The sequence below is a fragment of the Rhodnius prolixus genome, unplaced genomic scaffold (assembly GCF_049639745.1).
Source record: "Rhodnius prolixus isolate KJV_2025 unplaced genomic scaffold, Rpr scaffold_9, whole genome shotgun sequence".
Taxonomy (NCBI): domain Eukaryota; kingdom Metazoa; phylum Arthropoda; class Insecta; order Hemiptera; family Reduviidae; genus Rhodnius; species Rhodnius prolixus.
Window position 1 is genome coordinate 16,572,178 of NW_027411604.1, and position 23,749 is coordinate 16,595,926.

At 32.9% G+C, this 23,749-nt stretch overlaps 1 protein-coding gene across 11 annotated transcripts in view; it reads right to left on the reverse strand.

The window, feature by feature from the left end:
• LOC141454550 (inactive ubiquitin carboxyl-terminal hydrolase MINDY-4B) overlaps positions 1 to 23,749 on the reverse strand; it is a 29,644-nt gene extending 5,895 nt beyond the window's left edge. For 2 of the 11 annotated variants that reach the window (XM_074128921.1, XM_074128919.1), the window contains exon 1: positions 7,155 to 7,400. In XM_074128921.1, the coding sequence (XP_073985022.1) occupies positions 7,155 to 7,212 (58 nt within the window). In that variant the 5' untranslated portion in view covers positions 7,213 to 7,400. Of the gene's footprint in view, positions 1 to 4,391; positions 4,667 to 7,154; positions 7,490 to 12,411; positions 12,587 to 17,783; positions 18,024 to 23,566 lie in introns of those variants that run through there. The other 9 variants (XM_074128914.1, XM_074128916.1, XM_074128922.1 and 6 more) reach the window with 9 other exon arrangements.

Below are 23,749 nucleotides of genomic sequence, written 5' to 3' on the forward strand. Positions count from 1 at the left end.
GCGTTTTTATCTTTATGTTGTGTCCAATTTTCTTGTAGTTATTGTTTGACTTTTTCTTTTATTAAAAAAAACTTTACTTTGTTTTTAATTCATTAATTGTGTACTTTAAATGTTGATGACGCTTAGCTTTTAAGATTAAGTAGTTAGAGAGCACCAAGAAAGTTTTGTCTTTCTAAACAAATAGGGACAGTCTTAAAGTAAAAAAAATTATTCAGAAAGGATCAGCATTAAGATATGCAAAGAATTCTTTACTTTTAATTAGTTATTTTTTACTTCTTCTAAAATTCTCAACGCAATGCCAAATTTTGGGCCAACATATTTTGCAAAATGTTCTTATTTCAATGAATTTTACTGAAACCTGCAAATATAACTGATTTGGAGGTTTTAAATCTATTCGCTGGTCAATTTGATACCTGTTAATGTGCATTTGATTGTGGTTTTTTCTTTTCCATGTTTTAGAAATTTTCCAGCTTTCTTGATATGCATGTAAATAACTGGTTTAAGCCCGAAATCTTGCTCTAGACCTTGGCAGTAATTTTCAATTTGTGAAGATAATAAAGTTCAGTAGATTGAATAGAAGCAACCTGTTATCAGTTCTTGTAAAGAATTTCATCTTTAAGATAATTCACTTTTTTAATTTTTATTTCTTTCCATTCTTCCGATCTGCTAAGTTAGCTTCACTAAGCTCTTCTTAAATTTGTAAACATTGCAGTTTTTGATAGGTTGGTGTAACTTTCCTTTACAACTGGCAAAGAATAGAGGTAGTGAAACCGCGGCTTACGAGCCACATGCAGCTCCTCTTTGGCCCCTTGAGGGTGGCTCGTCCACAAAATACTAGTGCAAAAGAGCAAGAGGGAAGTAGGATGTTTAAAAGTATTTTGGCAATAAAATTGTCTGTATTTTATTTCAAGCAAAAGTTTTCCCTCATTATTCAAAAGTTTTTATTATTTATTACATTGATTTATTTTATTGTTTTTGCGCATCGGCTGAGATGGTCTTCAGCACCAATTTCACAATATTTTTATAACAGCACTTTACATTTATTCACTTTCAATTCACTCACTTCTTCACTTTAAGGAAAAATTACTTATTTTTGAACTCAACAGTTTTTAGAGGTTAACAAAACCAAACATAAATGTCGTAAATATTTCAGTTGAACAATAGATCAATTATTATCCTACAACATTCTAGCTCAGCAAAATTATTTTATCTCGAACCGGAACCCATAGGGCACAATGCACTCTTGTTTAATCTCACTTACACCTAGTGATGGCATCCTACTGGTTCGCGCGAACCATTTTTATAAAAATTATGAAACCTTAGGGAACTGGTTATTAAAAATAAATGAATTAGTCTGACTTCAGTTTTTGAATCGTGCGCCATGCACTGCAGACTGCCCTAAGTCGGGAGCCGTACAAAATTACAACCCCGTCGTAATCTGTATCGCAATAATGTAAACTGCAGAGGTAGTAGTAAAAAAATAAATAATGGTTCCTATATATCACTTGACTTTATGGAACAGGATGCCATCACTGTTCACACCTACATATTTCGTCGACTATACTTTCATAGATAATTAGAAAATAAAATACATGTAGTTGAAGAAATGTGCCTGGTGTTTCTTTGCAAGGTTCGCTATATTGGGTTCGAAATTGTTTTTCCTTCGAACCACTGGCTCAGATCGACCCATACTTTTGTTAAATTTGTATAGAACCCTGGGGGTCTATATAGACCACTTTGGCGACCTCTGCTGAAAATAGTACTGTAGTTGATTGTCCTTTTCCCAAACGAAGATACTCCGGAGGAGTAGCCGCAGTTAATATGACAGTAAATTGGATAAAAATTAAAGTATGCGGTTGGAAGGCAAATTGGTGATGAAAAAAGACTCAATCGATTAGAACGATATTTCTCGAACTATGTGAAGAAAGTAAACAAACTCTTTTATACCATCATCCTAACGCAAACTAAAAACCGTAAGGGCAAAAAAAGAAGTGGGCTAATGATCTGCGAAGACGAAGTCTAGAAGGAACTGGAACAGAAGGTAAAATGCTGGTTTTAGACCTTGTAGCACCTCTCTATATACACTCTCACATCGCAAAAGAAAATGTTTACGCATAAAAGAGAATAATTTTAGCATATTTCTTATCAGCCATTATGATTTCTTTAGAAAAATAACGCCATACCATATTTCAGAAAGAAAAAAAGGAATAACTTACCCTGTTCGCCTGTCTGACCTAAACAACTTTTTTAATTAGTTGACCACACAACATCGTATACATCACAAATATTAATGCAATATAAATTTACAAAATCTTTTTAGAATTCAACAACCAACACGTCGGTGAACTATTGGGAGTTTGTAGCAACACCTAAATTTACTGGAACAATGGGTAAAATTTTGAGAATAAAGTTGATAAACAATACTTTCAGAATATAATTTTAAGACATGCAACTTGTCCTCCTTGCCTGCACTTCCCAGAGCTGAATTGACAAATACTTATGATTTTTCCATGAAAACGACTGAGTGGGATCTAAATATAAGATTTAAACGACAAGAACTAAAGAAATGCTACTACTAGCTGGCGCAACTACTTGACAAACGATAAAAACCAATCACCAGTATTATTTAGTTTTTCAAAAGCTGGCTCAAATATTTAAAAAAATACTAATTTAACTAGTTTAATCACTAATTGCAAACAAACAGATCTAGAACTTTAATTCGAAAAAATAAATATCCAGAAAAATTCATTTAAAGAAAATTTTGGGGGAACAATTGGGTAGGCTATTGATTGCAGCGTTTCCCAACCTGTGGTACGCGAGTTGCTGGTTGGTGGTAAGCGAAAAATAATCAATAATGGCGGACGTAAAAATTTTTAAAAAAAATTAAATCATAAAAATATCATAGAAACGATTTTACAGTCAAGTTGTTAATATGTACGATACTAAGGTTAGTCTGTCTCAAGATATACGAGAAAATATAATAGCACATTTAACAGGATTAAAATTGTCTTTCATGGAGTATTTTCCAAAACCCGAAAACACAAATGATAATTGGATTTCGAACCCCTTCTATAAAGAAAAAGTAGGAAAAGCTGCATCATTATCAATAAAAGATAAGGTCAATTTAATAGAATTATCATGTGACAGAACTTAAATGATAACTATGTAAAAATCTGTTAAAAGAGACTGATTGTAATGAGTTAGCTCTATTCAAGCAACATTAAATTGGTACTTACAGGTAGTGGAATGCTTAAAAGAAATTAATTTAGAAGATTTGGGCACAAATATAATAATCCTAAAGAAGAGCTTTGTAAATTAATTAAATTTTTGAAGAGAAAAATATGTACGCCATTTTTAATTATTTAATAAAGTGTAAAACTAAGATCTTACACTTTTCAAAGTTTATAAAGAGAACATGAACTTGAACTACTTTGTAACAGATTCATTGTATCTCTATACAAATAAAGATGATAATAATAATAATAAAATAACACACTCGTAATAACAAATTTCACGAAATACAATCATTTTTACGAAGTGGTACAATTTAGCATTATGTACTACCAAGTGGTAAGCGAGCCCAAAAAAGGTTGGGAAACGCTGAATTAGAGTACTATTTCAGTGAAATAAACGGCCTCACAACCTATAAAATAAGAACAGAAATTTAATCTTTCAATAAATTAATAAACTTGAAGTCAATCAATTGAACAGTGAGTGCCACATGATTTTTTTTTTTTAAATAGATTTTTCGAAAATGATGCCAATGTTTTTGGTTAAACTTTACAAAAAACACTTCATGCAAATAGAGAAATCACTTTTATTTGAAATTATCCTAGAAACTGAGATGAAGTGAAGCTCCTCTAAAGTTGCCGTTTTTGAATGTTGTAATTTCTAATTTCATTGTATTAATCAAGTATACAATGTGAAGTCCAAATTCAAAGTTGGAAGATTAGACTAATGAAAGTGCTGTATAAATAATTGGCGTACTATTCATTCTTAAGGGGAAGAAGTATAAGATTTAATTTAATTATTATTATTATTTATTAACGGCCAGCCCTTATTTTATAAAATTCTCTTAATTTTAAGAAAATATTTAAGTATTAAATTCTCATTTTTGCTAAAATTAAATAAGGTGCTTTGCTAATATTTTACAGTGTTCTCTAAACAGAAGAGATATTCCTGACCTTGTCATTAAAACAAGTAGTTTACTTTGACTTTTTAAACAGCTGACCAAGATTGTAATTATCTGTTTATATTTTTGTTGTATTTAGAGTTTATTGTTAAAATGTTTTACCAATAGCTGTGCTTAGTGTTTATATTGTACTATATTTCAAATGTGCAATGGAAAATCAGTGTATAAAAGTTGAACAATATAAGAAGGTTGTGATAACCAATTTGGTCCTGGCGTAATATTCCATGTTGTTGTGGTTGACCGTTTGGCGGTACGTACTGTTTCTTCAATGAAGTCCACCTACCGTCTGTGTTTGCATTGTTGTCACTAAATCTACCGCCCTTCCTATGGGCAGCGCTTGAGTCCAATTGGTCTTCAGGTTTGTTCATGAAGGAAGGTGTCGACAGGCTATATAAACCTTATCCTAACTAGGATAGATCTTTTTATATGTTTTGTCATTAAAAAAAAAAGATGGTACCACAACTTGTGTCTATTTTATTATTATTTTGACACGCTATAACTTTTTAACATTTGGATAATATGAAATGTCAGAAATGTCAGACATCTTGGCAGGCTGTTTATTTAGCACATGCAATATTCGAGATTTTCGCCCAGTCTTTTCTCTTACTATTTGTTCCCAAATATTCCACGTGCTACTTGTCAAACTAAACCTTCTTCTAACAAAACTTGCAACATGGAATTTTCAAATGTTTCCTTTCATATATTAAACTACTCGCACACGCTATCCGTAACTACAAACTTTCATATGTGAAAGACCGTATCATTTAAAAAATCAGCCTGCAATAATTAAAGACCTATACATTCCTAGGATCAAAATAAATTAAAGTAAATAAAAACACTTATAAGTTTTCATGTTATATAATCCAAAATGTCAAACGATTCGAGCTTGAACCCCTACAGCACTTAACATTAGTTCAGCAAGTTTGCAAACATTTTATTTAAATACAGGCTTGATGAAGAACTCCGCAAAGCCCATGAACCTAATCCATTCCCTAAGATTTGATAAACACACTCCTGAGCCTCCGTCAGTTATCTTTTCCATCTTAAGTCTGGAGGAGGATTTTAATAGTCAAGTAAGTTTCTGTAACAGAAGAACGAAAAGCATGAACTGTTTTTTCTAAAGGTTATTATCCGATTAAGATTTAGGATTGTTAAGGTTCACTTTAAGTCGTTTTTCTTGGGGTCTACTGAGGCTTTGGAGAGGTGCAAGGCTGTCCCTCCCAATGGTTTATTTTACTTTTTATTTAATTTTAACCAATTCTCTTTAAGAACCAATTTTAATGAACTTAATTTCAAACTAAAGTTACAGATCTTTATTTGACTTCCTTCAACCACTGAAACAAATTTTCTAACATAAAAAATACCATCTAACATTAGGACGCCATTATCAATTGCTGTTTGCACGCTGGCTGAAGAATCACTTCAGAATCACAATTAGTTCTGCCTCTTTTAAATGAAAATCTATGGGTAGACATGAATTGAAATTGAATACTTCTTCTTAAAATTTAAAGTTAAATAAATTACCAACTTATCCTAACACTACACTTCTCACAAACGTAGATGACACCACCTTACTGTCCTCTAATCATGATCCTGTCCTAGCACACAGAAACTTGCAGTCACATCTCTCCTCATTAGAGCAATGGTTCACGAAATGGGCTGTTAAGCTTAATGAAACTATGTCACAAAACATCTCCTTCACTCTCCACTCGCATTACTCTTCCTCCAGTCTTCTATAAACTAACTCCTCTACCAGTAGTGAACGTTGCCCGGCTACCTTGGGCTTTACTTAGACCCGAAGACTTTCTTGGAACCCCCACACTAGGCTTAAAAGAACTTAAAGACGTCTAAGAAGACGATAGATCAAAACTCTCTCTGGACAACAAAAGACTAATTTATACTTCTATTTTGAAACCCAACTGGGTGGCGTATGGAATAGAGCTGTGGGGTTCAACCAAACACTCCAATCTCCAAAGGATTCAATTGCTACAATCTAAAATACTTCGAACTATTGTAAACGCTCCATTTTATGTCTCAAACCGGACTATACAAACTGACCTTAACATTCCTTTTGTCACCCAAGATGCTAAAACATGATACAGAAAACTCCACTTCAGCCTGCAATCTCATATAAATCCTCTAGCTAAAAATCTTTCTTCTAGAACTCTTCCAGATAACCCGGACAAGACACCTTAAAAGACAGTGGCCTCGTGATCTCCTCTCAAGTGAAGAGAGTGACTAATAAGTCATATGTTTTGGAGTGTTACCACTGGGTAACTTCTCCACTCATTTACTTCTACTGTTCACTGTTATCATTGTTACTTATAGCGCTAACGCGCTGATTGTAGCATAAATAAATGCAAAAAAAAAGTTAAATAAAATATTGATGGCAAGCCCTATTACTAATGGAAGGGTAATAGATAGGAGATGGCATTCATTTTTAGGCAAGCCCTATTACTAATGGAAGGGTAATAGATAGGAGGTGGCATTCATTTTTATCCAGTACATTATTATTTTATTTTTTGAATTTAAAGTGATTGAACATCTGAGGTTATTGGCGCCCAGAGCTTTTTTTCGGCGCACTTTTTCAAGAAGTGAAAATCTAAGGGCCAGCTGCTGGTATTATTATTATTATTGCTATTAACGGTGCCCCGGAACGCAGGACTTAGGCCTAATGTGGGTCCCCAACATCAGATAAATTCACACACCCGCACAAATAAAAGGAACCCAAAAGACAGTTCATTCAGACAATCATCTAAGTAGTTGATGAAATAAATTGAGTAACAGAAAGATGTACAATGTACATATGTACACAAAAATAACCTAATTGGTAGGGCACATTAAGCACAGACAAAATTGCGATTACGTCTCTTTTTTAACATAAAAATGTTTAAAGGTGATTTAATAAAGTTAATATACTTTTTGTGCCTTTTCACGTATTAATTTAAACAATTTTTTTTACCTTTGGTTGTTGGAAAGTGTGTTTGACGTGTGAAAACATGAGGCTTGGTGAAGTACATGATTTGTGCACTTTCTTTAATATTTGTATGATTGAATAAACTTATTTTGAAAATGTATATTAACGAAAAAATAATAATAGAAATTCAATAATTATGTTTTGCTCGTTTACAATACACTACCTCCAGGATAGACTGGACCTCTAAAATGTTGAAAACCGTATGCATTCTTCATAATGTTAGCACAGGCTTTTTATAGGTTTACACTAATTTGTTGACAACATTAGGTAACGCCCCTTTTGTAAAACTTCAAACTAATAAGTTAACACTTTAGCAACTTAGGAAAATAACTTTTTAAGTGTATTTTATTTTTTTTTTTTAAATATAGGTTATATGTAATACCTATAAAACTTGGCATTAATACACGCCTTAGTCCAGCAAACACGCAATTTATTACAAACTACTACTAATTATTTATTTCACTGTTAGCTGGCTAAAAGTCACGCGATTGTCAAGAAGTACAGGAAATTCATGTTATCCTGTGACAGGTTTTTTAATTAGGAAAAATTGGAAATGTGATGAATAAATACTTTTTAACAGAAAACGGAATTCTGGATGCCGATTATCCATGTGCATTCGAAAATTAAAAAGTCCAGTGTGTACCGAATGATGTAACACCAAATACTGAACCTTGACAGTATTTATTTAACTCGATATTGACAATGAAAACCGACTGTATTTCATTGTCAATTGTACATTGTTAATTTTTTAGATTAATATTGATTAATTTGATAGATGACGGTGTATCTAATTCGTATTTACGTAACAATGCATTTATTTGTACTTTGCTCGCTTTGTGAATGGTAGATTAAAGATACAATAGATATTGAGCAAAAAATCGTAAATGGAAATTACTTACAGCTCTTTTTTTTGCTCCTATAATATTGATACTGACTCAGATTTTGTTTAGTTCCCAACACTAAATTTCTTATTTATTTATTTTTGTTAACAGAACTAGGGAAGCAGCTAAAATGGATGAATTCTTTACATTTTTTTGCCAATTTCAGTATTAATGATTACACAAGTGTTAAGCCATACAGGAGGACAGTATGGAATTTAGTGACACTTTTAAAATTAATCGTAAAACAATAAGATTTGGCACATGTGGAACCACTCATTTTTTTTTAACTTGATTTATTTTCAGCAACCAAGTCATAATTTTTTTGTTTTATTAATTTTTTGGCGGGAGTGCCGCAGGGGAGTATACTTGGCCCCGTTCTCTACACTGTAGACACATCAGACATACCTGTACTACCCTCTACACTAATCTGTACATATGCAGACGATGCAGCTATACTAGCCACAAGGACACATCCTTCATCAGCTTCATACAAATTACAGACACACTTATATAAAATAGAATCCTGGACAAAGAAGTGGCGGATTAAAATGAACCCACAGAAATGCCAGCAAGCCACGTTTACTCTCCGGCGGGGCTCCTGTCCACCTGGTCCTCTTTAACAGCAATCCTCTTCCTTGTTCAGATCTGGTGCGCTACCTTGAGCTCTACATAGACAAGCGACTCACATGGAACCCACACACTAGACTTAAAAGACAAGCAATGCTGAAACTGCTTTACAGACTACTTGGACAACGCTCCAAATTACCCATTGAACGCAAACGATTAATATATAGTACTATCCTTAAACCTATGTGGACTTACGGACACGAGCTGTGGGGTTCCGCCAAACCTACAAACATACGGACTGTACAGACATTTCAATCAAAACTACTTCGTCAGATAGATGACGCTCCTTTCTACGGTGACTAACCTCACTCTTCACAACGACCTCAACATCCCCTTCGTACACCAATTAGCCAAGACTAAATATCAAAAATTCCATACTGCTCTCTCCACTTGCTCCAATCCTCTTGTACAGTCTCTCGCCTCCTCTGACATTCCTAACAATACGCGCCGACTGAATCGCCAATGGCCCCGCGACTTCCTCACAGTCTGAAGGCCTAGAATCATATCCTGTAGAGAGTGCTACGCTGGGCAGTTTCTTTCCACCTGCCTTTCACGCCTCTATACTTCATTCTCCCTCTTTACTTATGGTATAGTGTATTATACAGATTGTAAATAACAAAATAAATTAAAAAAAAAAATATTTATTTAAACATTATCACAAATCTAATTTCATTTTTATTAAGCATCGCTCAAATAATCACAGTTGACAAAGTTTAGTAGAATATAACCAATGAGCTCTTTTGTTTTCTTTCTCGCCTGTAGGCAGCATTTGGATTCCGTTATAAATTATCTAACCATTTCCAAACTGTGACTGCAGTACAACTTACATTAATATGGATTAAAAGTATTAAAAGTGTGTGCTGTACTAAGACATCAATAAACTTATTTATTTCTCTAGCTAAAAAAAAAAATTTTTTCTCCTTCTTTAGTCATTAATGACTGTTTCTTCAAATAATTTACATTTTGTGAAAGATATGTAACTTTACCGAGTAATGATTGGAAGCAACTAATGAAAGTGATTTCCTACCAAACACCAGATCATCAGTTAGAAGTTATTTAAACCAAATATTTCTGCAACATTTTAACAGCAGATGAGGAATGCAAATTAGGAACACTTCTTTTAAAAAAACACTAACACACTAGAAGGACAAAAATCGAAAGGTCTATTTGAAAAGTTAAAAAAATATACATAAAGGGCAAACAATCGAATAATAAACAAGGGAAACAAAAGTTAATAACATCAGCAGCAAAGTCAATTTAGCCGTACGAGATGAGGCCCTCAAGATTCACTTCATAAAATCTTAGATGGAACTCAAAATTTCAGCATAAAATTCTGAAAAAAATCGGCAATAGAAGAGTGGTTTAACATATATCCTTCGTACAATACAACATTAGAAACAAAAGTGCAGTGCTATCCTGATAATGAAATCAGCTAGAATTGGGTTAAATTAAGTCTACAATCTATTGCATGCGAATCTTAGTTACATAAATGTACATATATTGTTTACGAATTGTACACATCTCTTTTAAGTAGATCTTGCATACGTTATTGATCACTTGTTTTTCCTGTTTCGTGAAACAAAAGCAAAATCTGGCGCAGCTTCTTACATGACTACTATTCTCAAGGATTTTAAATCACAATTATTCTTTAAACTCCTTAAACAGTTAAATCTTATTTAATACTTCCTAACACAGTTTGTAACCTTGCGTTACATTGAGAAATGTAACCTCTCAGCAGAGCCTACCTCAACCATTCATCAATAACTGTTCTGCAAAGAAATTTTTCTAGAAACATAATAAAAGTAAAAGTTCTAAACAATACGTCTAAATATTTTTTTTTTTACTTTATTTATTTTCACAACTGCAGTATAATTCTGCAACAAGTGAAGCTGATACAATATGATAATAGAATAGATACATGAATACATGAGGAGAGAATTCACCCATTGGTAAAACTCCCAAAGTGGTATAGTTCACTATTGTACATTGGCACTTACTTCATAGTGAAGATCGCGTGGTCACCTGCGCTTCAACCGCCTGGGAGGATTTCCTGATAGAGTGGTAAGTTGGGATACTAGTGGATTAGGATGTGAGGTGTTTAATGTGTGGAATTTAATATAACGGGATCTTGCAGCTTCTGAAGCATAAGGAGCAAGGAAATCTCGGTGCAAGGTAGAGTTTGATACAAAGTAAGGAGCATTTGGGATTCGACGGAGTGTTTTTGACTGGAAGGATTGGATTCTATAGATATTGGAAGCTTCGGCTAAGCCCCAAAGTTCCATTCAGTAAGTCCAGGTAGGTTTCAGTATCATAGTGTAGATAAGTCGTTTATTCTGTAGTGAGAGTATAGATCGCTTGTCGAGAAGTCTAGAGAGAAGTTTGAATCGTCTGTTCAGTTCTTTCCGTTTGAGTCTAGTGTATGGATTCCAGGTTAGGCGTTTGTCCATGAAGAACGTTTAAATATAATAATAGAATAAAGTAAACGCTATTTTTTCTTGCGGGGCTTAACGTCCAATACCAATTAGGTATGATGGACATAATGGAGCTCTTACTATACTATTAACCTTCACTCTAACAAATAAAAAAAATAACTGTACGTGGGATTCAAACTAGGGATCTTCATTCAAACTAGGCCACGCTTCATAACCACTAGACCAACTCGCTTAAGGTTTAAACTTCTTCTTAAAGAACTACCGAAATGAAAGTAGTAATCTGATTAATATTTCCAAGCTAAAAGAAGAAATCCGTACATAAATGGCATATGTTTACGTTGTTACTTAAAATTTCTTGCTCTGGCCTCTAAACCTAAAAGTTCCAATATTCACTGTTCAATAATGCTAATAATCAGTATAGTTTTCTTCCAATGAACTGTTTCATATGGTCGATTTTGAGTGCTTTTTTAAGTAGCGGGGATGTCGGCATTTCTTATGACGCACTTATCAACAGTAAGTTTCCATAATTGATGCCCTTAACGTGAAATCAAGGAAATGGCGTCGCAGCAATAGTTGATTTAAGTTACCAGATAACAGATGTCTATTCTAATTCATGCAGAAATGATTTCACGAAAAAATTAATTAATATAACTATTGAGTCCAAACGATTCAAATAGGTTTAAGAAAGAACTGTATTTGAATATCTTTTTCTTCTTCTTATTATTTTTTTTAATGATTTAAGGCGCGTCCACATCTAAGGTTGTTGGCGCCCGGAGCTTTTTTCAGTGCACTGCCGGCCTCCGGACAGTGTTCTCTCCTTACAGACAACACTGTCCGGAGCTGTAAGAAGTTCCTAGGAAGAGAAAATCTAAGGGTCAGCAGCTGGATTCGAACCCGGGACCTCCGCGTGGGAGTCCAGTACGCTAACCGCATGGCTAATCCCTTCCCTTATTATTATTATTAATTTATTAACTTTTTTTTTTGTGAGTCAACTTCTGAAATTATTCCTTTCCTAGAACCCATTGCAAGCCTCCGGAAAGTAAGGGCACAAACTGGATAAACCAGTGAGCTCCCTAATCCAGCTATTTTAGCTAATTTCTATCGTACTTGCAATAGTTGATACTATTTTGATTTACCAATCAAAATTACATATAAAATTCATTTATAAAAATGTTCAAATCATTGCTTGTACTGTAGACTCATTTAATTAATACAATTTATTAGCGCAAATATTGAACTATGCTGCTAGATTACTGAGATACAAAGAAATGATTTAAACAAATAGAAATAAAATAGTGTTGCCTGGTAAATGTTTAGTGACCGCTTTCACAAACGGATCCTGATTTTTATTAGCATTTGTTATGGCTCGAGCCAGCAGTTCCAATCTACTTGGTTTATGCTCCTTACTAACATTGTCGCCATTTTCTTCTTTTTTTCGGAGTATTGAATGCATTTCTTCTGGATTCTCACATTCTTCCTGCAATGCAAAGAAAATCAATAAATAGTTCTCTTTGGAAAATGAAAACAAAATTAATATAGCAGTAACAGCTATACGAATATTCTTTGTTTTTGAAATGCCACATATTCTGGAAAACTATCGATAACTCTGTTTCTGATTTGTTTCTCAATCAATATTTATCGTATTCTTAAAATAAAACCTGAAGCAGGCATGGAGAAGGAAGGTTACTATTACAACCTTTTGGTATCCATTTACATTTTTTTTAAGATCACAGATATAAATATTTAATGAATTTTGACTTCTTAAATTATTAGAATATTTGCTTACTAGAAAATAGTTCAACAAAAGCGAACTAATGAAAGTCGTCTGTTAGAGACAAAGCTAGGAGGCAAAAAAGTTGAGATTAAAATGATTGGCGTGGCTCATTTGATTTTCAAACTTGAATCCAAGGTCAGCAATATGGTCTTAAGTATATGATGAAACTGAACAACCCAAGATTTTAGGGAAGCGGTAGTAATTACAGTCCCAAGCAGCTAAATGAACATAAATAATCCTGGGTTAAACGAGGACAAGAAATTTAGTTAGTTAGTTACTTCAGAAGGCGGCGCTACCAATGGGCCTAACGATCAACGAAAGTAAAACAAAATACATGCATCTCGGACGTGGCAACGGGCCTCCTGGAGACGGTATTCAAATAGACTCCTTCTTTTTTGCTAAAGTTGAAGAGTTCGTGTACCTTGGCTCCCAAGTCAATACCTCCAATATCATTTCGCAGGAGATCGGCAAAAGAATAACGATAGCTAACAGATGCTATTTCGGTCTGATCCGATATATGAAGAGTAGCCTGATCTCTAGGAACACAAAAGTGAGGCTATATAAAACATTGATTCGCCCAGTTTTGACGAATGCCTCTCAGACATGGACAATTCCCAGAGTCGATGAGGACAGGCTCCTGATCTTTGAAAGAATAAATCCTTCGAAGGATTTTCGGCCCTGTGAAGGAGGGAGATGTGTGGAGAAGGAGACGAAATCGGGGAGCTATATCAACTCTTCGGAGAGGTGGATGTGGTACGTGTGATAAGGTTGGGCATGTTGCGAGAATGGATGGCGGATCGATTCCCAGAAGATCGCTCGAGATGGAGATAGGCGGAAAGAGAGGATGAGATGGGAGGATGGTGTCATCGGTGACGCAAGAAACCTGTTAAAGGTGAGAAATTGGAAAGCGGCTGCATAACCGAGAACTATGGAATGGGCTCATTGGGAAGGCTAGGATCCACCAAAGATTGTAACGCCAATTAGATAGATAGAACGTATTCATCAATAACGCCACGCATGTTTACAGAAAAAGACCAAATTTGACCATTTTTTTACCATTTATAACTAGTGTAATTAAGGCAGCCAGATTTTTTTATTTATTTTTAAATATCTGATTCTAAATTCATTTAAAATGGGACATTTATAGTATAGGACATAATCTTGATTAGTTCATTTATAGTAGGAAAATATAATTCAAATGCTTAAATTTATTAAACTAGCATTTGATTTACACCTACTATAAATACACCATTAGCTTTAATTACTATAGTAATAAATTTGCTGCCTACAGATTTCAGATTAATCAAGTTTTATATTATATTTTATGACTAGAATTATGAATAATGCATTTAGTTTCTCTACAATAATTTATGAAACATTCTAATCTCCAATTTTTATTTTTTAATCTTAAAGGTAAACTAAACATTGACCTAAAGATTTATTATTTATAAACTCCCCACAAAAAATAATATTTTAATTTGTAGATTCAAAGTGCATTAATCTCTAAAAAATCTTCAGGGGCTCCTGAAGAGTCATTATTGATACCCGAAACTTAAAAGAACCATTTTTTTCTGGAAAACTTTCTTTGTCCGTTGATTATCAATTAAAACACAATTGAAAAATTTTGAAATTGGTAAATTTTAACCTTTCGCCCCCTTTAAAGCACTGATAATGTAAAAATTTGAGGTTCAAAATTTTCTATTCACACACAACGCTCAGGACAATCTATAATCCAAATTTAAATACTTTCCTACTGCTTTTCTGCAAACATTTTAGGCATTATAGGCAAATATTTACAGATTTAATTGGTCCAAAAGAAAAAATAGGCGAGTAGATACAGAGCATAATAGATTGTACTTACTAAACTTTTTCAGTTTAACATTTCAATAAAAGTTAATGTTTACTGTGTAGCAATTAGCATTTTGAGTGTATAAAATACTCAGGTTCACTTTATTTTTATAAAAAAATTACCCATAAAAAAATCATAATCAAACTGCGTAAAATCACAATTAGAATGAACAATATTCTTCGAAGGTGATATTCTACAGAAATGATATAAATATTTATTGATATAAGACAGCTTAGAATCTTATACTACACCAAAAAATCGTTAACGCCTTTTCAAAAATATTGAAAAATCTAATTAAAAACTAATTAAAACTGATTAATAAATTTTTTCTAAATCTTAGAATCGGAAACAACCATAATTCCCAGGTAATAATTAGGCATTATTTTGAGATCATTACACGCAAACAAGTACATATAAAGCGATTATCAGGAAAGACAATTCCGATTATTACGTTCGACGTTTGCCTTTGTTGAAATCGTAAGGGAAAATAAAATTAATGGAAATGAATTAAATACTGTGTGCATTATGATTTCATTAAATAAAAAATAGCATTTACCTCTAAAAAATAAAAATATTCAAAAATGCATTGATTTTCAGCAGCATATATGCTACTTTGATGCAGTCAAAAAATATAAAGAGCTAGTCTTGCTGTCCTGATGATGAGAGACTACCAAATGGCTGCGCTGATACCATCACGATATACACTGTTCTGTATCGTTTTTCTGCATAGATTTTCGTTAGCATATTTTTTTTATTATATTCAAAAGTTTTATAATTACACTGTTTTGTTAGAATCCTGATAGACTGGATCGATCGCTTCTACTCACCAACAATAGCTGTCAATAGTATAGCAACCTGTCTATTGTGTTTCTTTAACGGAGCCCAACACTCCTATATCAGTAATTTAGAAAGGGAGGTGGTGTATGGGCAAACTATTAATCTTTCCTACATTGAAACTATCCCGTAGGACAGTTGTATAAGGGTTGATCGTCAAAAACTGCACGAAAAAGCGTAACGTTGAAAAACACCCAACTTTGACAATTTTTTTTTTATAAAACATAAAATTCCCAAATTTTCTTTATAATATAGGGCAAATCCACCTTTATAGCTGCAATTATTATGCAAAAAAAAACAAAACAAATCTAATAGATTTTGAGAAATAAGTAACTACAAATGAGCAAAAAAGGCAATCTCAGAAAATGTTGTTGTTCACAACATTTCAAACGTTTATATCTTTTTTCGTTGTTCTAATTTCTACGAATTCTTTACCTAAAAGTAGAGAAAAGTTAGCTCTATAACGGATATAAATTGCAATATTATAGAGATAACAGAGTTAATGAGATAAAGGTGATTAAATTTTGGGTGTTCTGAAATTCATACAAAATTCAAACGTTTATATCTCTTTTCATGCTGATCTAATTTCAATGAATTCTTTACTGAAATGTAAAGAAACTTTAGTTCTATAACGTGTATAAATTGCAATATTCTAGTGAAAATAGTTAAAAAGATTAAGAAGGTTAAATTTTTGGCGTTTTGAAATTCGTTCAAATTTCAAACGTTTACATCTCTTTTCGTAGTGTTCTAATTTCAATAATTCTTCACCAAATTGTAGAGAAAAGTTAGCTCTATAACTGGTATAAATTTCATTACTCTAGTCATAATTGGTAATAACATATGGAAGGTTAATTTTTTGGTGTTATGAAATTCGTTCAAACTTTTAACAATATAACAAAATGAGTAAAAATTGAAATTAGGTTCTTTATCTAGGCATAGTAATTAGCAGAAATTTAGTAATTAGCTTCAGAGCTGGATAAATAAGTGGTAGCCTTATTTTATTAAACTTTTACTTCAAGCAAAGTGACAAGCACAAATTATAATCAAGTAAATTTATTCACTTTAATTTGTGAAATTCCATCAGACAATTATAACATGGTAACTGATGATCTTATTCCAATTTAAACTGAGGTTGCGAACGAACTAAATCCAAAGAAATAATAATTTGTTTACGCTTCGTATTTTAGTATATCCATTCCGTGCGGATGACCTAATATTCTAACAAGAAGGTTAGTAAGGGAAAGCAAAGGGTGTACTATATCGTGACTTTTATAAAATGTAGCGAACATCATAAAAGTAAGAGTAGATTGAAGTATATTAGAATTGGATGAAAGTGGCAGTGACACACAATAGTGAATTGAAAAGTAACCCTAGACAAGCACTACAAAATTGAGGTAGTTTTCTATAAGAGAAAGACACAACCAGCTTTCCTTGTGCCTCTAACTACCATTCGGCTATCAGAGAACGGCAGCAGCTAGAGAGAGACCTGTTATGTTCACTACTTCGGAGAAGATTGGCCCGTTGCATGCAATCTTTAATCAAAAACATGAAGTTTTATAAGATTTTCTTGTCAATCAAAAAATACTTACTGATTTAGATTTAATTATAAATGTATTATAAGGTAAGGAGTTAGCAGAGTGTTCAGTGCATTGGGTTCACGGAAATACCGGGTTCGAGTCCTATCTGCCCGTAGATTTTTTTTCTTCCTAAGAGCCTCATGTCGTCCGGTGATGGACAGTGTCGTCAGTTATGATAAAAAGACGTTGCCTAGTAATTACAGTGACCTTATACGAACGTGTGTTACAATAATTTTTTTTTTTCGGTTTGTCTATTTTATATATTTATGTATAATAAGTATTCGGCAAATATCTTAACTTGTAGCAACTTATTTTTGATATGTGAGCAAAATATTAAAGAGCTATTGGGATAAAAAAAAAACATCCTTTCTTATTGAATAGGAGCCATCTTTAACAGTTTTTATTGGACCATTGCAATTTGAGGGCTTATTAAAAAAAAAGAAGAAAAACTGTAATTGATTGCGATGGAGAAAAGGATACTTCTTCAAAGTTTTGCCCACTACTGTCCATTGTCAAAAGTATTTGAAAAATTTTTGGCTGACTTTTATGTAAAATGTTATTTAATGCAAGATGGTATTTAACTCTGTCCTTTAATTCAAAACAAAGAAATTAGTTTTTAGAGGAAGATAGAAATATTTACCTCATTGCTGTTATAGTCATTAATAATTAATTAGAGTAGATAACAAAGTTTAGTTGCAACATTAGTTTTCTTGGGTTCAGCAGTCTTGCGTGATCCTTAGCCTAACTCTCCGACTAAACTAATTTAAAGTTAGCACACAAGGTGTAAAAAAAAAAGAACTAAAACAAAATAATAGTTTGATGGAGTTAACGTTGAAGCAACAACTGCGGCCCCCGTACATATCTATATAACCTCTCTTATGTTTACTAACTCAGGTTGAGGGACGGTGAAATAGATATAAAACTCGTACCCCTCATCTCTGCTGCTTTACGATCAAATTTGAAAGCTTAGTAGGTTTTCACAATTTCTAAGTTAGAATTTTTTGGGTCTTGAATGCCGTGAAAAAAGAAATTTTCATTTACTTCTATTTATTTCTTAGTTCTAGATTACTTTAGTGAAATCATAGATTTATTATTTTATTAAATCTTAACTTCATCTGTCAACATCTGCTATTGGCGCCCGAAGACAACACTGTCCATGTGTATCCATCATCGGATAGTGAACAGTATGAAGCTCATAGAAAGAGAAAATTTGAGCTTTTCTTTTTTGTTAATATTATCTTATTTTGTAATTTAAATGAACTATTCAAAAACATGCTATTTTTTCATTGAAGTTGTTTCAATCTTTTAGCTACTTCTAAAATAATAAGAACAAATTGTTATCAGTATCTCTAGCAAAAACGTTTCGATTAATTTTTTTAGATTTGGACTTCCACAAGCATACGATTCATTAAACCACCTTTTTACACATATTGAACCGTGTTGGTGAATCACTATACCTACAAAGGACCATCTTATACTCTCATTTTACGAAGGATTGATTAACTAAGGTTTCTTAAACTTCCATTTAGATATTTTAAGGTTTTACTACCTCTTAAGTATTTAACTATTAAATTTCTAACCAAACTTCCAATAAGAAAGAAAATCAATACTCCAGAAGTGCAATATTAAAGAAAGGCTTTGCCTGTAATGTACTAGAACTATGAATTTGCCAGACGGATTCATTTGAAGTTGATCTAATGGCGTACTTAATCTTAAATGTCAGTTTGGCTTGTAATTTTTTCTTAATTAATAGTTTGGTTCAGAGGGAATATGTCGCATCCTATCAACATTATTATTAATTTGATCTCGTTTTTTTTTTTTGCAAATCTAAGTTTCAATAAAATTCAATTATATTCGTAAATTATGGTGAGAAAAAGTCATGTGAGTATTCATAAGAGATTCTTTTCATGAGAAAGTAAAGTGAAACTGTCGAATATTGGCGAAAACCATTCGAAACGGAACTTAATAAAAAATTTCTTGAAAATTGAGAATTTATTTATTTCTTTGTTTAGCATTTTTTCTCAATATTTACCTAAGGTATATTAGTTCTATAATAACAAACATGTTATTAAAAATGAGAAATAATAAAAGATTTAGAAAAATAAGTAAAAGGTATTGAAGCGCCATTGTTAATACCTTTGACTAGCCATGAATCGTTTTCATTGGACGGGGCGTGGTTACCCTAGAAGTGGGCATGACCCGCCCACAGTCTGCAACCCATACTACATTGTGATTGGCCAATACTTTAACCCTAATAATTTCAATAAAATAAGTAATTTAAAAATTTTTCCTCAACATTTTTCGCATAGGTATTTGATAAACTTTCTAATTAAGCAAGAAAAAAATATAACTTTAAAAATACGACAAATAATATTTCTTTTGAAACGATACTTCATGTTTCACACAACTAACGTTAACGTAAACAAAAAACTTTAGAATTTTTATTGTTTAATCGTGAAATAGAAAAAAGAGGAATGGACATATTGTAGACTTGTAAGCCGCCATTACATAGGCTGCAAGCTTACTTTATACACCACCCGGTAGAGAACTCTGGTGGCAATATCTGTTAACATTAATGCAAGTTTCTAAATTCACATTTAAACATGTTGGTGACTCTCTAGACTTATATAGGACCATCCTACACTCATTTTAAACCTATTTTTTACCGCATTACATGTAATATATTTATGTATTAGTCTATTATTTTGTCAATCTATCTACTACACATCTCCATGTCAGCGAAGTAAGTAATTTGAGCCACTTCTTTTTCATCTCTTGTTATTCCATTCTGGTGGTACCTCGTTTCACGTAGGACGTTCATGGATTAGAAAGATCTCACGTAAGGCTCGTAGGCCACGTCTATCCTACAACTAGAGTGTGGTTAAATTGTTTCAAATCTGAACTCCACAAGTAGTGGCAAACATCAACTAATATTGATAAAAATTTGGTTAGTTCGAAGTCTGATTCTCTACACCAAACTGAATGATCTACCTCTGACATTGAATGAAAGTCCGAACCCGGTACGGCATACAATAAATATGCGTGTTACGATGAATAAAATCAGCGACTAAGAATATGATTTGAAATTTGAGAATTTTTCAGCACTGCGGACCATTGCATTCATTTCTACGCATACATTTGTTTTCAAATTCTTCAAATAGTAAGGATGTAGAATATCCTCTGCGAGAAATATTAATATTCCATGTCAGGCGCCACAATAGAAGAAAAGGATTAGCATGTTTACTGGTAATTGACCTTGACAACAGTTTGGTTGAATAGGCTTGAACTTAACATTATTTTTTTATTGATTTCTAATACCACAAAATGATCAAGAAATATAGGTGGTTTAATCCTATTTAAAAAAAATCCTTAAAAGCAAATCAATTAATCAGTACTCAATGTTTGTTTTGGTTTTTGTAAGTGCTTTGAGAAAACGTTTGTTTTGAAGCTTTTTGGCAAGAGCTGTATGATCATGAAAAGAAAATAAAGACAAGCAATTAACTGATACAACCTCGAATTCTCAACAAGCCATGGATTGGAGGAGTGCAACAGGGAAAGAGAAAAAAAATGTTTCGCGTAGTAGCTGTTTTTAGGAAATAGCAAAAACTAAAAAAAGATGCCTAAGTGGTTTCTGGTTTACTTATGTATTGTCGGTTTTTTGGTGGAACCTCTATGTACGAGTAGTTAACAACACCCTCTTACCCACAAACCGAACCGATTTTTTGAAGTGCAAGCAAGTTAAATTCCTATTGGAATTGTTTTTTTAGTGAGAAACGAGTGCAGATAGTGAAGGATTGCATGTGGCAATGAACATTAATAGAGTCAGGTGATAGATATCTCAGGTTCAGCTGAGCCATGTTTTTGGATTATTGACTAAATTCAAGTTACACAACCTAGTTTTCATGCTTAATTATCTCTTAGTAAATTTCAGCGCCCTACTAACTAACACTTTATAACTTTTCTAACAAATTTAAACCGTAAATTTTCCTGTGATTGTTTAATAGTACTTCTTGGAGGCAATTTTTCTTTATTAAATTTATAAAATAATTGTATTCTTTCTTCCTTATTAGTGATGATTATTGTTTTGTTCTATCCTCATTTCTATTGAGTCATTTCTTGTTTAATTTCTACTTAATTTAAAAAAAGCTCTTTATTTACGGCTGATTATCAAGCCGTATACGCTTTTGTTTTGTTTTTCCACTGTTAAGTTTGAAAATTAATTTCAATAAAGTTTATTATTATAATTATTATTAGCATTATTGTTGTTGTTGTTATTATTATTGTTGTTGTTATTATTATTGTTGTTGTTATTATTATTGTTATTATTATTATTGTTATTATTATTATTGTTAATTTTTTTTTTTTTTGGCGCATCAACAGCTGAGGTTATTAGCGCCCGGAGCTTTTTCCAGTGCACTGCCGGCCTCCGGACAGTGTTCTCTCGTTACAGACAACACTGTCCATCACCGGACAGTGAGCTGTAAGAAGCTCCTAGGAAGCGAAAATCTAAGGGTCAGCTGCTGGATTCGAACCCGGGACCTCCGCGTGGGAGTCCAGTATGCTAACCTCATAGCTAATCCGTTCCCTGTTATTTTTTTTTTTTTTTTTTTTTTTTTTTTTTTTGGCGCATCAACAGCTGAGGTTATTAGCGCCCGGAGCTTTTTCCAGTGCACTGCCGGCCTCCGGACAGTGTTCTCTCGTTACAGAAAACACTGTCCATCACCGGACAGTGAGCTGTAAGAAGCTCCTAGGAAGAGAAAATCTAAGGGTCAGCTGCTGGATTCGAACCCGGGACCTCCGCGTGGGAGTCCAGTATGCTAACCTCATAGCTAATCCCCTCCGCTAATAATAATAGTTGTTATTATTATTATTATTGTATTATTATTATTATTATTGTTGTTGTTGTAATTATTATTTTTTTTTTTTTTTTTTTTTTTTTTTTTTTTTTTTTTATGATTTAAGGCGCGTCAACATCTAAGGTTATTGGCGCCCGGAGCTTTTTCCAGTGCACTGCCGGCCTCCGGACAGTGTTCTCTCGTTACAGACAACACTGTCCATCACCGGACAGTGAGCTGTAAGAAGCTTCTAGGAAGAGAAAATCTAAGGGTCAGCAGCTGGATTCGAACCCGGGACCTCCGCGTGGGAGTCCAGTATGCTAACCTCATAGCTAATCCCCTCCGCTAATAATAATAGTTGTTATTATTATTATTATTGTATTATTATTATTATTATTGTTGTTGTTGTAATTATTATTATTATTATTACGATTTGTGCTTATATTATAGATTAGGAGCGCTTAATGTATGAATTTAGATGCTTAGTAAATCCATGTTATGAAGACAATAGGTTATGAACCCTCTTTATACCATTCTTGCCCTCAACATACTATTTTACTGATTGTTTAGTTACGCTAGTGCTGTGAGTCATATTTAAGTTTGAATTATCAACCAATCGGAAAGGTTTATATTTTTGGGGCATCAAACAAGCAGCCTGAAATCAAACCAAAATATTTGAATATGCATTGGAACAATGAAACCTCCTCATTCAGTTAGATAGTGAAGAGAAAGTTGACAACTGACAAACTTTGTTTGAGTGAGTCACAATATCCTAATACAGATCAGTTGCACCTATTCTGGAGATGAATGGAATCTAAAACTGGCCACAATGTTCAAAAAAACTATCAGCATAAAATTGTATGATCCCTGAAATACTTATTTGTTAGGATATTATTTGTGTTTACGAGGAATGCAGGTAAAGAAAATAGTACGAACTGTAATCACAAATAATACAATCACTATGAAGAACTTCCGTGGAATGGATTTTGCCCAAAAATTTTATTGCCAGGAACAGTGTAGGGTACCTAAACGTGATGTCACATTTGAGCTTCCAATGACCTTTTTTGTATTTTAATTTATTTTGTTTACAAATAAATTTATACGCTAAAAACATTTACCCGCACCTAAAGTTGTTGGGAAATCAACTTCAGAATCTTAAACAAAAACTAAAACATGAGAATTAAGCAAATACTCTTGTAATTAAAGGTTCTATTCACTTCGAAATGTGCAGTTCTTAAGAATACGTAGATATTTTAAAGAAAAATATTGAAATATTTCCCAAATTTATGACTTCATTTAGATCTAACACTTACAAGAAGTTCTCTCGTCTTATGAAAAAAAAAAAAAAAAATCAATACTTTAGAAAGATGAGAGAAGAAAATATATTACTATTTTTAACATAAATATAAAAACTTGAAATTAGGGTCCAACAAGATGGAAATAAGGTAGCAAACACCCAAAAATGTTCGTCACATACCTCTCTGTATACCTGTTTTCATTACAGATTCCGAAGTGAAAATAAATAATAATAAAAGTGAAGAAAGATCATTTTTCAAATAAAAGAATATTTAAAAAAAAAAAAACTCACTGAATTTTGCAATGTGAAATCACTGTCATCCATCTTGTTGTCAGAAATTAGTTTGTTAACACTAGACAAAAGTGTGAGAAACTCAGGGTGCAGAGGTGTATGAGGGGTGCCTGATCCACAGTCATTAACTGAATCGCCCCACCACAAATGAAGTTTTAGCTTAGCCATCTTCACTGTTGATTC